The 15,346-nt window shown below is 50.0% G+C and overlaps 1 protein-coding gene across 1 annotated transcript in view; it reads right to left on the bottom strand.

The window, feature by feature from the left end:
- The window catches only part of NUP210L (nucleoporin 210kDa like), an 84,208-nt gene that overhangs the window by 41,457 nt on the left and 27,405 nt on the right, over nucleotides 1-15,346 (bottom strand). The window contains exons 14-15 of the mRNA XM_015411718.1: nucleotides 4,612-4,692; nucleotides 2,927-3,058 (exon numbers count right to left, since the gene is read on the bottom strand). Coding sequence (XP_015267204.1) covers nucleotides 2,927-3,058; nucleotides 4,612-4,692 — 213 coding nt within the window. The remainder of the gene's footprint in view (nucleotides 1-2,926; nucleotides 3,059-4,611; nucleotides 4,693-15,346) is intronic.

Below are 15,346 nucleotides of genomic sequence, written 5' to 3'. Positions count from 1 at the left end.
CATTAGCATATGCCACACCCCCTGACATCAGGGGCCCGGCGGTGGACCTGCAAGGCCGGCGGGAGTGCAAGGAAGCCCCGCGAAGGAAGGCCCTCCCTGGCCCCAGGCAGGCAGGGGTGGGGAGAGGCAGGGAGGAAGCAACTTACCCTCCCTCTTCTCCTGCCTCCTCCTGGCTGAATGAGGGCCGGAAGTGGGGCGGCCGGAAGCAGGGGGCGGGGCTCCCCCGCGATCCCCCCCCGAAATGACCTCTGCCTTTAGCTACCAACGTCTTCTGTTCAACTCTTTACACATTCTGTTCTTAATAATTAGTAAAGCACATTAAGTTATTCTTAACATCCCAATATTTCTCTAGATACTCTTTAAAGTCCATCCAGTCTGCAAAAAACTCGGCCTTCCTTATAGTCCAACTCTGGCAGCCATACATGACTACATCCCCCTCAAAAAATGTTAAGTGCCCTCCACGCCTGAGAGGAGAGAATGAAGATTCTCATTTACTTCCCACAATTAGAAAACACACCTTTAGACATCTCTCTGCCATTCTGACATATTTATTGCTTTACAGCTGTTGACCTTCTAACCGTAACTTGTTATTTAGTTTTCGCTTTGGGTATCTTGAACATCATCACGTTACATGTTATTTTTGCTGAACCTTACCTTGCCATTCCAATGTATTTGAAAAAGTGAAAGCTCAAACCTTGAATAAACCTTTGTTGGTCTTTAAAGGTGCCACTGGACTCTATTTGTTCTACTGGTGGAGAAGGGAAATATGCAGACACCCTTTTCTCCTGTTTCAGATGGTATAAGGATTCAGAAAGACACCCCCTCCCCCCCGCAGATTTTTTCCCTGCCTGGTTTGTATTCAGCAAGGTTGCCGAGGTTTATATTCATGCCTTTAAAAGGAAGGGGTCGCACAGGGTTCCTTTCAGGCCCCCTAACTGATAGACCGGGAAAAGTTACATTGGGAGGAGCGCTTCCCCCAAGTGTAAAAAGGCTGTTTGTTGTCAGATTGACACGTCCTTCACAGGAATATGTGCCAATTCTTCTCCTCTGAACTAAAGTGGCAGGAAATTTCACTCACCAAGCTGAGCTGTCCTACCCTTTTCTAAACAGAGCTTGCCCATACCCAAGGGAATCTCCAGCACTATGCAACTGTAGCCTGACTGTTAAGACAACAGAGCCATTAAAAACTCCGAAACCGATTCTGGCATAAGCTTTCACAGGCCACAGTGCGCTTCGTTATACACACAAAATCGCCTCTGATTTTTTTTTTAATTTATACCTCAGCCTTCCCTCAACGGGGACCCAAAGCAGCTTCCAATAGTGTTCTCTGTTCTTCCACTTTATCCTCACAACAATCCTGTGAGGTAGAACAAATTTAGAGTCCAGTGGGGCACCTTTACGACCAACAAAGTTTTATTCAAGGTTTGAGCTGTCGTGTGCAAGGCACACTTCTTCAAATACATTGGAAAGGCAGGTAAGGTTCAAATTTATAGACGGGCTGAACAGCAAATTAACATGTAACATGGTGATTAATTTGCTGTTCAGCCTGTGTCTATAAGTCTGAACTTTACCTGCTTTCCACTGCATTTGAAAAAAGTGTGCCTTGTACATGACAGCTCAAACCTTGAATAAACCTTTGTTGGTCTTAAAGGTGCCCCACTAGACTCTAAATTTGTTCTGCTGCTTCAGACCAACACGGCTGACTAATCCTGAGAGTGACTGGCCCAAGGTCACCCAGCGAGTGTCCGTGGCACAAGTGGGATTCAGACTTGTTGTCTCCCAGATCCTAGCCTGACCCTATAAGCCAGAGGTGTCAAAGATGCGGCCCGGGGGCCGGATCAGGCCCCTGGAGGGCTTCTATCAGGCCTGCAATGGAATTGGCTGTCTTCTGCTGCTTCTTCCAGTTCTGCTGCTGCTGCTGCTTCATTGTAGGTTTGCAGCTGACAGACACACACCTGAACAGCAGACTCAGGATTGCGACAGCACAGACATTTTGATGCAATGATTCAGAGCAAGAGGTGTCAGTTATCAGACACTGTTAAATAAACAAAATATTGCAAGAGTGCTAATGTTTTAAGCATGTTTTTATTTTAAGTACAAAAAAAAACCCTTTGTGTTTGTGTCCTTTATAAAGTTTATATCTCCGCTACCCAGCATTACATTTTATGACGCACACAGCCCGGCCCAACAGGGTCTCATTTATGTCAGATCTGGCCCTCATAACAAATTAGTTCGACACCTCTGCTCTAAGCACTGCACCACACTGCCTCTCCGATTTTAGGCTGGGTATATATATACACACGGAGCTGCGGTGGCTCAAGTGGTTAAGACGCTGAACTGCAGGCTGTGGAAGGTCAGTAGTTCAGCAGTTCGAGACCTGAGTGTGCCGCATGATGGAGTGAGCTCCCATCTCTAGTTCCAGCTCCTGCCAACCTAGCAGTTCGAAAGCAAGAAATTGCAAGTAGATAAATAGGTACCACTTCGGTGGGAAGGTAACAGCGTTCCGTGCGCCTTGGGGTTTAGTCATGCCGGCCACATGACCACGGAAACGTCTTCGGACAGCGCTGGCTCTTCGGCTTGGAAACAGAGATGAGCACCGCAACTCTAGAGTCGGATTCGACTGGCTTTCGAGCAAGGGAACCTTTACCTTTACTTTATATATACACACAGATGCAGTTTAGCTTTACCTGGGTAGGTCTCATCACATACCTCCCAGGGTCTCATCTAGTCGGGCCTTAGGTGTAAAACACCTAGACAAGGGCAAGTCACTTTCTGTAGTGGGGAAAAAGCCACTCCCAATCTGGGGTTAAGTCCAGGAGCTGCAGCCTCGAATTGAATCATCCGTTCCCGGCAGCTTCACACACCAAAGCCTCCCTCTAAACCACTTTGTTGAAATTACGGTGTTCCGCAAAGGATGGCTCTGTACCTTGGAGTGTCTGGGAAGAAGGTCCAGGACATCACGTTTGCTCATAGCCCAGTGGAACGACAGGCCTGGGTTGGCGTTCCCAAAGGAGAATGGCGTCAGACTACTGGTCAGTCCCACGACGTACACCGGCATCTGCAAAGGCAAGTCTCCCTCATGTTTTTGTGGGAACAGCATACTGGGGTTTGGTCTTCAGTGCAATTGTGTGCGTGTCTGTTAAGTGCTGTCAAGTCGCTTCCAACTTATGGTGACCCAGGGCTATTTTTGGGCAGGAACGCACAGGAACGGAGTTCCGGCTGGCTCCCAAGTTGGCCACGCCAGCAGGAACTCATTAGCATAATAGGCCACACCCAACAGCAGGAACACATCAAGATTGGCTACATTAGGGGGTGTGGCCTAACATGCAAATAAGTTCTTGCTACAAAAAAAGCCCTGGGTTTTGACAACAGACAAGGTAAACAGAATAAGCAGCAAAAGGTGGGTGTGGCTGGATGGCCACACTTCTGGTAACATGGGGGTGCGGCCTAATATGCCAATGAGTGGTGTAGTCAGGGGGTGTGGCCTAATATGCTAACGAGTTTTTACTGCTGGGTGTGGCCTATGCTAATGAGTTCGTGCTGGACTTTTTCTACAAAAAGAGCCCAGGTGACCCTATAAATTAATGGCCTCCAAAATGTTCTATCGTTAAGAACCTTGCTCAGGCCTTAAAAACGGAGGGCCGTGGCTTCCTTGCTTGAGTCAATCCATCTCCTGCTGGGTCCTCCTCTTTTCCTGCTGCCTTTAACTTTCCCTAGCATTGCTGTATTTTCCAGTGGAAAAGAGCAAGAGTCCAGCGGCACCTTAAAGACTAACAGAATATGGGGCAGGGGTATAGGAGCTTTCATGAGTCACTGCTCGCTTCTTCCGATACTGGACTCTTGGTCTTTCCTACTGCTACAGACAGACTAACACGACTACCCATCTTCATCTGCTCTTTTGCCATGGATTATCACTAGGGGGGGAAATGTCCCATGTCGGGGTGGAAACCTCAGTAGGGGCTGATGCCAGAGGGAAGGTCAGCAGTGTTCAAAATCTGGGCAATTTCTGGGACCCATAGTCGCTGTCTCATTAGTGGCTGGGCCTGGATGACCCAAGATAGCCTGATCTCATTGGGAGACCACCAAAGAAGTCCAGTGTTATTACACAGCAGGGGTCATTTCCTGCAGGAGTGCAGCTCCGACAGTAAGGAGCCCAGGGGGCGGGCACATGCAACAAGCCCCACCCCCTGCTCCCAGCAGCCCTCAGTCAGAGCAAGAAGCAGCCAGGTAAGTTCCAGAGGGCCCCCCCCGGGCCCGCCTTCAGGTACAAGCTCTCCCTCCTCTGTGAGGGCAGATCTGCGCGTTTCCCCTCCCCATCGCTAGCAAACCAAAACAGTCCAGTGGCACCTTTAAGACCAAGTGGAGCCTGAGTGGTGGGTGTTGCCTTCTGACACACTTCCAGTGATGTCAGGGGGTGTGGCAGATGCAACTAAGTTATGCTAATACATTATGCTAGTGAGCGCCTGCACCTCTTTTTCTACGAAATGACCCCTGTTACAAAGCAAAATGCAATGGCAAAACCACCTCTAAACATCTCTTGCCTTGAAAATCCCATTAGGGGTCACCATAAGTCCGCTGTGACACGGGAGACTCACCTCCGTGCCGACTCACCTCCGTGCCTGTGAGGAGCCTGGTGGCAGGAGCATAAATCCTTATTGCTCTCAGCTGAACCACTTCTAGTTCCACTTGATCCTGTGGAGGCAAAGCAAAGGCACTGAGGTAGGAATAAAAGGCGTGGCCAGCAGGAGGGGAGAACACGCATTGCACAGATTGCCCCGGCTGATTAACAGCCCTCAGTATCCGGTTATTTATTTATTTATTCGATTTATACCCTGCCCTAGGGTTGCCAAGTCCATCTTCCACCCCCAGTGGGGGACTCTGGGGGCGTTCCTGGAGGGGGCGGGGCATCCCCGACGTGATGACATCACGTCGGGGACGTCCACCCTCCCCCCCACCCGTGTGCCAGATCTCCAGAAACGGCAGTTCCCTGCACTTAAAGGAGCCAGCGTTTCCCTTTTAAATGCAGGAGCCGGCGTTTCCCCTTTAAGAGCAGCCGCGTTTCCCTTTTAAGAGTACGAAGCTGGCATTTCCCTGCAAGCTTGCGGAGATCAGGCTTGGGAGGAAACAAGGGTTCCACACACTTCAAGGGTTGGGGGTGGGGCTTCCCCCGCTGGCCATCTGGCCGGCGGCGGGTAGAACCCCCCCCAATGGGGGAACCCTGGCAAACCGGGGGGGGGGGTTGGCAACCCTAACCTGCCCTGTCCCACAAGTGGGCTCAGGGCAGCTTACAACATGTAGTAAAACAATAAAAACAATAAAACAACTGATGGCACAATAAGCAGCAGCATCAAACCCCATGCCTCATATCAGGGAAATATAGGTGCCCCTGGACCCAATAATATTATCTTTCAGCAGGCACTGGGAGAGGGGCCATACACAGGGGAGGCCAGAATGGTTGAACGTCCGCTGCCTCAATCAAAAGACTGATGGAACTGTAACAGGTCCTGCAGGGGCCTGCTCTCAGGTGGGAGGATGTCCCACCAGGTTGGGTCCAGGGCCGAAAAAGCCCTTGCCCTGGTTGAGGCAAAGCGGATGTCCTTCGGAGGCGGGATCACCAGGAGGTGTTGATCAGAAGAGCGTAAAGCTCTCCAAGGCTTGTCTAGGGGAAGACAGTCCCGTAGGTATGATGGTTCCAGGCCGCATAGGGCTTTAAAGGTCAAAACCATAGCTTTGAAACGGATGCAGTATTTGATCAGCAGCCAGCACAGTTGGCACAATACTGGCCGAATGCCACTTCCCCACTTCCAAGTCCTGAAAAGTTCCAGGGGTAGCTACTAGATTTCGTTTTCATTGAGGTGAAGACTGTTGATGTCTTGAATCCCTATACCCTGGTTGGTCCACGTATGGATAACGGAGGCAACACAAGGGGGCATTTGTGAAAGGGAAAGTACTCTTTAGATTAGGACCGATTCCACATTTGGCACTTGCCTCCCTTTCTGTGCGGCACTGTTCCCAGAGGGTTGCCGCGAGTCTTTGCCTGAAATCTTCCCTGCATATGAAGTTTTGCACTCGTGCCACAGGCGTGGTTTCCTGCCACTTCCCCCTCCCTCTTCCCCCTCCCACTATCTTTTCTGAATTATTATTTTTTGCACGCATGCGTGGTTGCGTTACAATGAAATGACGCAAGGAGAGGAAACCTCTGCCGCCAATTCTATACATTAAGAGAAATGTAGGTGTCACGTCTTTCAGTGAGGCATGATGATCGGACTGCTGTTTTTATGCACCAGGTATTTTTTTTTGGGGGGGGGGATTAAATGCCACAATCACCATGTTGATTCTCCATTTTGCCCAGTGCTACTGCATTACTGCCTGCCATGATGGAGACTCGCTCGTTGAGACCGCTTGCTTATATCCGTTCGCTAATAGAGGTGATAGAGAAACAGTGGCCCTCCTTGAGCAACCTTATGGTTGCTGGCAACAGGAAGGCACACTTTTTTTTGGAGTAAGTGCAGTTGGGTAAATTTCTCTCTGTTAGTTGTAATTCCTGCAATTACAACTTGGCACACGCTCTGGGAAGTTAAATAATCAATGTCAGTTCCATCACACTATGTATGACGTATCTATGAGCATGCAAACAATACAAATGTGTTGTCACAGGTTTTTCCCCATGCTAAGCTAATTTCTTATATGCAGCGTGTGCCTTGATGCCTTTCACCTGTGAGTAGTCATAACAACCAACCACAACAAACTCTTGTTCCGATCATGTGGGCTGCTGAAAGCCTTGATCTCCAGTGGATCCAGTGACCACTCTGGATACGTTGCATAGCAACACGTAACCCTATGGAAGTTCTCATGGTCCCTGTAATGAATGCGAAACTACCAAAATGGATCAAAACGGCATATATTTTCTTCTTGAGCCGCTGTCATCACAAATTTGGCCTTTTGGAGGATATTTTTTGTCATCGGGCATGAGTAACAATCCGATATTGATCCGTGCAGGCCCGGACACCCCTGAATACATTCCTGACGTTGAAAGCGGCCCTGAAGTAGGGTTGCCAGCCTCCAGGTGGGGCCTGGAGATCTCCTGCTTTTGCAACTGATCTCCAGCTGACAGAGATCAGGTCCCCTGGAGAGAATGGCTGCTTGGAAGGGTGGACTCTATGGCACGGTACCATGCTGAGGCCCCTCCCCTCCCCTCCCCAAACCCCACCCTCTCCCGGATCCACCCCCAAAGTCTCCGGGTATTTTCCAACCCAGACCTGGCAACCCTACCCTGAAGGCAAAAAGACAGGGATAACGCGAAAGTAGATTCCAAGTGTACTTATTGAATTGTCACGGCCCACCATTTAAATCTGTGCAGAACTCTTCCCTGCAAGCACTGGAGGGCACTGTTTTACACTTCAGGCCATTCAACAGTCTTGCAGAGGCAGCCATTAAAGCCTGCACTCTGTGTCCATGACATTGGAAGAAAGCCGGCAGTGTCGCGATAACTGCCTCTCCTTCCTGTAAGGTGGAGGCTGCCCCTGCAAGGCAAGAGCAACAGCTGCAGGTTGAACTGCCAGCTGAAACTCCAGAGGAGGAAGAGGAACAAGGCCTCAGCCCACCAGCCCCTTCTACAGCCCCTTCTGTCTCAGGTACTGCAGAATGAATGCCACAGTTATTATAATCATCAATCTATCTTGAGGACAAATTTAATTGGATGCTGTAACGATTTCAAGTGATGTGTGTGTGTTTCTTTAAATGGTTGGTAAGTGTCAAAAGAACAAGGGGGTGAAAGGGGGAGATGAGTGAGTGAGGTGATTGGTTGGTGACTGAGAGTGTGTGGGCGGAGCTTGTGTGTGTGTGTATGTATATATATAGAGAGAGAGGGGGAGAGAGGGGGGGGGGAGAGAAGGCCAAGCTTTCAGTTGGAAGTCAGAAGTGAGCAGCAGCTGTCAGTTGTGGTCAATCCACACAAAGTCTGAGAAGCAGTTTTCCAATTAGAATCATATAGAGGTGCTGTGAAAGGCATTAAGATTCTAAAGGAGAAATAAAAGTCCTTCGGGGGCAATTTAGGCAAAATTTAATATTGTCAAGAGTATTATAAGAGCGTGAGGGGGAAAAGCTGACAGAGACCTGAGTAAAAAGTGAAAGATTTTACTGAGCAACTTAACAAAACATCTTGTAACCGATACGTTTCTTTTACCAATACAGTTTTATCTTGTTTATTTATTTTTATTTGATTTATATCCCACCCTCCCCGCCGAAGCAGGCTCGGGGAGGCTTACATAATATTATTACAAGATAAAACAGTTAAATTATTAAAATTGCAATAAAATAGGTCTAAAACAATACATGAAGTGCTAGCGCAATAGAACGATGGCGGGCATCCAACAGTCAGTTGGCAACATGGTCTGAGTCGTATCGGCGGAGCACAGGCTATTCAGTTGGTATAATATTGATGTTAATGTTGAAGTAATATTGTTGATACTGGGGCCAGGGCCTCAGGCCTGGTGGAAGAGCTATTTTACAGGCCCTGCGGAACTGCAAAAGGTCCCGCAGGGACCTGATGTCTTCCGGGAGCTCATTCCACCAGTATGGAGCCGCCACTGAGAAGGCACTGGCCCTTGTCACTGCTAGCCTGGCTTCTTTGGGGCCTGGAAGAGCTAAGCGATTTTGGGACCCCGATCATAGTGCTCTCTGGGGAACATGTGGGGAAAGGTGGTCCCTTAAGCAGGTAGGTCCCTGACCGTAAAGGGCTTTGAAGGTAAGTACCAACACCTTGAACCGAATTCGGTGTGCTATAGACAGCCAGTGCAGTGCTTTTATTGTGAACCCAGAGTCTTATCCGCAGAACCACAAAGTCCAACAAAGGAGTTTTAGAGCTTGGGCACAGTTCTGTGGGAAAGGTTAGTTAAAGACTGGAATTAAATTCCTGGTGGCAATGATAGACACTGAGTGAGAGAAAGAAAAAAACAAGAAATTTAAAACTACATCACACCTAACCACACAAAATAAGAGAGAGGTATCATCGCAGATGCCCATCGTCACAAATGCATGGACACCACAGCTCATTCGTGGAGTGCACTGACAAACCATGGGGGCTAAGTGTTCCTTTCTTTTGTTTAGATACTGACAGGACCAAGACGGCACAGCCAGTGCAGTCTGCTTTGACGGCCCCACCTGAACATTTTGGAATGGGTCAAGGAACAAAACCCGACCAAACAACACCTGGCGAAGAGGGAGTTCCACCCTCTGGTGCAGAACCATGGGCTGCGGAACCAGGTATGAACCACAATACGACGAGGTGATGTAATCCGTGGTGAGGATTCCCACAACACGGTCCACCATGCAGCAAGTTATACAGTGAAAATGTTTTTTTTCAAATAACCATAACATTTCCATTGCAGGACCGTCTAGAAGCCACGTGTTAGCAGCTTTGTACTCACTGGAGAGGCTGTGCGAGTCATCCTGTGAGTATGCGGCCATGGATAACAAACGTATGGATGTGGGTGATGCACGCATGTTTACGTGACGCATTCTGATCTCCTCCAAACAATTATTTATTTCAGTCAGCGCTATTAATAAGAGGCTGGATGCCATGGAGAGGAGGCAGAGGCGCTTCGAGAGAGAGCTGAGGTCTCTGCGAGCAACAATCAATGCACAGAGGAATGGAGGGGGGGCAGGGTCTACTGGGTATTAAAACCACCGCTCTAATGTCAGTGTCCAGTGTTGTCACACATTGACATAGTCATATTATTTATTGCCATCTGCTTGCGCTACCCGCATGTCTACCTACAAGGGTGATTCTGCACTGGTCTTTCCCACCATTGTATTACCAATCCTGTTACAGTCATAGGGTGATTTCCCACAAGCGCTGCTCCGCGCTCACTCCTCCCTTTTGCCCCGATGGTACGTGTCAATTTCACACAAGCTGCTGCGCGGCTGCATTTTGCCCCGCAGCTTCGTGCGATTTTCCCCGCGTCTACTCAATCCTCAAAAAACAGGATTGAGTAGACGCGGGGGAAATTGCACGAAGCTGCGGGGCAAAATGTGGTCATGCAGCAGCTTGTGTGAAATTGACACGTACCATCGGGCCAAAGAGAAGAGTGAGCGCGGAGCAGCGCTTGTGGGAAATCACCCATAGTGTTTCCTGTTTTTGAGCAGAGAAGGCACATTAACATTTCTGTTGCTTTGCAGCACTGACATACCAATGTGTTGTAAGTTTATTTGCAGTAGTATTATAGCTTATCTGGACCCATTCTGTAAACAAGTCTCTACGTTTTCATTTAAAGTATGAATGAACAACAATCATGACAGCATTCATTCATTTATTTATTTTTCTGATTTATACCCCACCCTCCCTGCCAAGGCAGGCTCAGGGCGACTTACGTAAGGTAAATACATAAATAAAAACAGGTTGCTTACCAGTAACTGGTGATCTTCGAGTGGTCATCTGTGCATTCACACCAATGGGTTTAGTGCGCCTGCGCTGACCCAACCGGTGCTGTAGCAAGCTATGTTTCAAAGGATTTTCGCGCGGGTCCCACTGAGCATGCGCAAGAACCCCAGCACGCATGCCCAGAGGGACGGGCGCGCAGATCCCGCCAGTTCCTTCAAAGCACCGCCGCCAATCAACACCTATCAAAAAATCAGGAGCTGACAGCAGAGGGGAAGGAGGGCGGGTGGTGTGAATGCACAGATGACCACTCGAAGATCACCAGTTACTGGTAAGCAACCTGTTTATCTTCTTCGTGGTCTCTGTGCTTCACACCAAGGGGAGACTAGGGAGCCATATCCTACCTGGAGGAGGGTGCTGGCAGGATGTTCATCGCTGGGCTGAAGACAAAACGTGACGGCCGATGCTGTCATTGGTGCGTCGGACGTCGAGGGCGTAGTGCCTAATGAATGTATTGGGCGTAGCCCATGTGGCAGCTTTGCAGATGTCATGTATTGGCACACCTTTCAGAAAAGCCGTAGATGTCGCAAGAGCCCTAGTGGAGTGAGCTCTGATGGGACCAGGCAACGGCTGTTTTGCCAGGAGGTAACAAAGACGTATCAACTCCACTATCCACTTGGATAGACGCTGGGCTGTTATACGAGACCCCAGGCGAGGTGACGCATATGAAAGGAATAGATGGGGATCTTTCCTAGTTGGATGTGTCCTTTTCAGGTAGAACAAGAGAGCCCTCTTGACATCCAGTGTATGCAGTAATCTATCCTCAGCAGATACTGGATTTGGAAAGAAAGTCGGCAAGAAGACTTCAGCTTGCAGATGGAATTCAGAAATTACCTTAGGCAGGAACGAAATGTCCGGAACCAATCGGATTCCGTCAGGAAGTACGGAAAGGTAAGGGACGTCGTGCCTGAACGCCAAAAGTTCTCCAACTCTCCTGGCCGACGTAATTGCAACCAAAAATGCTGTCTTCCACGCTAGGAGACGCAGTTCGCATGTGGCCAGAGGTTCAAAAGGCTTCCGTGTAAGTTGGCGCAGGACCAGGGGAAGGTCCCAAGGCACAGGCGGAGACTTGAGTGGAGGATAAAGGCGAAGTAAACCTGTCAGGAAGCGTTTGGTAACTGGATGGGTGAACAGTGAATAACCATCAACTGGAACATGAAAAGCTGACAATGCAGCCAAATAAACACGCAACGAGGAGTGGGAGAGCCCCGAGTCAGCGAGGGATAAAATAAATGAAAAAATTTTCTCCAGACCCGCAGTGGTTGCCCGGGAGGCATCAGCCCCAATAAAGGAGCAGAATTTAGTCCATTTCTGGGCGTAAGACCTGCGCGTGGACTGTTTCCTTGAATTCAAAAGGACATGCTCTATGCGAGCAGAGAATCCCTTGGAAGTATTCGCCACGCCGTCAGCTTCAGTGCTTTCACGTCGTGATGAAGCACCGGGGAGTTGTGGAGGTGAAGTAGGTCTGGAACGACAGGGAAGTGGTAGAAGGTTCTTCGAGACAGGTCGAGGAGGGTGGAAAACCAGGGTTGCCTGGGCCACCAGGGCGTTATTAGTATCACGTGTGCATTGTCCCTGAGGATCTTGCGCACCACCCTGAGGATCAGCGGAAGAGGGGGGAACATATAGAGGCGTTTCTGAGACCATGGGTACAGGAGACCGTCTCCTAATGACTGGGCATCGTACCCTCCTCTGCTGCAAAATAGACGACATGTGTTGTTTTGAGTCGTTGCAAAAACGTCGACTTGGGGAGTGCCCCACAACTGGAAAACTGGGAGCAGGTAATGTGGTCGTATTCCCCACTCGTGAAGACTGAGGCCAGAGCGGCTGAGATGATCTGCCTCTATATTCTGCTCTCCCGGTATGTGAGTTGCCACCAGGAAAACTTCGTTGGCTGTGCAGAATTCCCACAGATGTAGAGCTAGTTTGCATAGACGCCTGGAAACCGTCCCGCCTTGGCGATTTATGTAAGACATTGCCGTAGTATTGTCGGTCAGAATATTGACGCATTTCCCTCTGAGTAGAGGGAGGAAGCTGGTCACTGCATTTTGAACAGCCAGGAGTTCCAGGTAGTTGATATGGTTTTTTCGTAGACTGTGATCCCATGTGCCCCCTATGGAGCATCCCATGGAATGAGCGCCCCAACCAGTCATGGAAGCGTCGGTAGTAAGGACGATTTCCGGGGAAGGGAGGTGAAACGGGGCCCCTTGTAGGAGGTTGGAAGGCACAGTCCACCAGCGGACGGCGTCTCTGACGTAGGATGGGGGAGAGAGGATGACGGCACGTGCCTCCATGTGCGGCTTGTACGATTGGAGGAACCAGAGTTGTAGTTTCCTCATTTTGAGTCTCGCAAACAGTAGCACTGCATTCGTTGCAGCCATGAGCCCTAGAAGCCTCTGGACGTCGTAGGCCGTGACGGTGGGCTGTGTGCACACCCGACAAGCCAGAGCGATTATGTCTTCTGCCCTGTCCGGGGGAAGATAGGCCATGCAGTCTTGGGAGTCGAGTATCGCTCCTATATATTGGATACGCTGGACTGGGGAAAAATGGGACTTGGACGGATTGACTTGAAGGCCCAGTTCGGACAGCAGGGACAATGTGAAGGAGACGTTGGCTTCTAGTATCTGTCTTGACGACGCGACGACCAGCCAATCGTCGATGTAAGGATACACCGAAATCCCCTGGAGCCTCAGGAAGGCCGCGACCACGACCATGGTCTTTGTAAACACCCGTGGGGCACACGACAGTCCGAACGGGAGGGCAGTATACTGAAAATGCTCCCGGCCTATCGCAAACCGAAGGTATTGACGGTGGAAAGGGTGGATTGAAAGATGAAAATAGGCGTCCTGAAGATCCAGGGTAGCCATCCACACATCTTGGCGGAGCAACGGCATGATTTGCTGAAGTGATGTCATGCGGAAACGTCTGTACGCCACATAGAGGTTTAGGCCACGGAGATCCAGGATGGGCCGCAACCCTCCGTCCCGTTTTGGGACAGTAAAATATCGGGAGTAAAACCCCTTCCCTTGGAGGTGTAGGGGCACAGGTTCTATAGCCCCTTTCTGCAGAAGGAGGGAAACCTCCCGAAGGAGGGGTTGGGAGGGAGGTGTACGGACGAAGACTGGTATTTCGGGGTTCTGCTGGAATTGAATCCTGTATCCATTGGTCAAGATGGAGAGGACCCATTGGTCGGAGGTAATAGTACGCCATACATGGAGGAATGGAGAGAGACGGGTCAAAACAAGGCTGGGAGCTGACTCGGGGATAAGGAAGTCAAAAACCCTGCTTGGAGGGTTGTTTAGGTTGTTTGGCACGAGGTTGTTGCTGAGTCGTGCCGAATCTTGGCTTTTGGTAGGTCTGCCTCTGGGATCCGGAGTAATTCCTAGGGCGCCATCTAGGTTCTGGAGATTGGTGCGTCTGATTTCGCCGTTGCCACGGCCTTGGCCATGTGCGGGACCGCTGTGGCTGTCTATTTGAAGAAGACACTCCCAGAGCCCTGGAAGCCTTAATGCTCTTGTCAAGCTCTTGGAGGGAGGTATCGGTGTTGGAATGGAACAAACCGAGACCATCAAAAGGCATGTCTTCAACTTGTGACCTAGTGTCAAAAGGAAGGGCAGTACTTCGAAGCCACGAGTGGCGTCTCAATGCAATGGCGGAAGTCATAGTGCGTGAAGAAGCTTCCAGAACATGCTTAGATGTCGTAAGCTGCTGTTTCGCCACTATTAGGCCCTCTTTTTGAAGAGATTTAATCTCACCCTGGTGGTCCTGCGGAATGGCGTTAATCAGATCAGTCAGCTTTTCCCAGAGGGAATATTGGTAACGGCCCATGCAAGCCAAGTACGTGGATTGTTTGACAGCTAATGCGCCTGACGAATAAAACTTGCGGCCAAAGGTGTCAAGCTTTTTGCCCTCTTTATCCGACGGAGCAGTGTGAGTACGTCGAGACTTAGACGAAGATGTTACAATCATTGAGTTAGGAGCTGGATGAGTCATCAAAAACTCTGCCTCTGGATCTTGGATCTTATACATGTGATCCAGCTTTCGTGTGGATACTGGAGCAGAAAAGGGATTTTTCCACGGTGATTTAGCGGCCTCGACCAAAACGGAAGACATAGGGAGGGCAATGACAGAGGAAGTGTCCATTTGAACCACGTCATATAACGTGTCAGTAGACTGGGGAGGTTTCTGAGTGACAGAGAGATTCAACCCCACGGCCATTCGTTTGATAAGGTCCGCGTAAGCATGCATATTATCCGAAGGAGAGATAGGCAGGTCATGGGCAACATCCGGAGTAGGGGAGACGTGATCCGGAGACGTAGGCACCACGGAATCATCTGAATCTGAACCCTCGTCCACCTCGTCCGATGAGTCTTGCTCTGAATCAGTCTGAGGGGTGATATGGACGAGTGGCACTGGAGGAGCCGCAGGCTTCGGCGTAGGGACCACCGATTGCGTCTCTAGGGTCAATGGAGGAGGATTGTCAGGAGGCCTTGAAATTGTCGCAGGAGGCCGAGACCTGGCAGGTGACCGAGATCTGTGGTGAGATTGAACAGAATAACGGTCCCAATCCTGATATGAAGCATGCTGGAGCCATGGCATTGGAGGGTGGTAAGGCCCATAAAGATATCTCATTTGCCTCTCATCCCATGAAAGTGGTGGACCATAAGACCGAGGAGATCGGCTCCGTGGCCTAGGATGAGCGTGCCCTTGGGCTGCATGGCGATAGGCAGAGACATCGGTATCGACAGCCGGGATCAACTGGGAGGGTTGGTGTCGCTCCACATTATGCCTCGGTCGGTATCGACGGCCATCGGTGTCGGCCAGGTCTACGAGCATCGATGCCGATGAAGTCGATCGTGCGGGGGAAAACTCTGCACCGATTGAGTGACTTATGAGTTCCGCCGTATC

Source organism: Gekko japonicus, unplaced genomic scaffold (assembly GCF_001447785.1).
Source record: "Gekko japonicus isolate JY-2015 unplaced genomic scaffold, Gekko_japonicus_V1.1 scaffold175, whole genome shotgun sequence".
NCBI classification, from domain to species: domain Eukaryota; kingdom Metazoa; phylum Chordata; class Lepidosauria; order Squamata; family Gekkonidae; genus Gekko; species Gekko japonicus.
The sequence above is the reverse complement of the archived record's forward strand: the minus strand, read 5'-3'. Positions and strand labels throughout refer to the sequence as shown.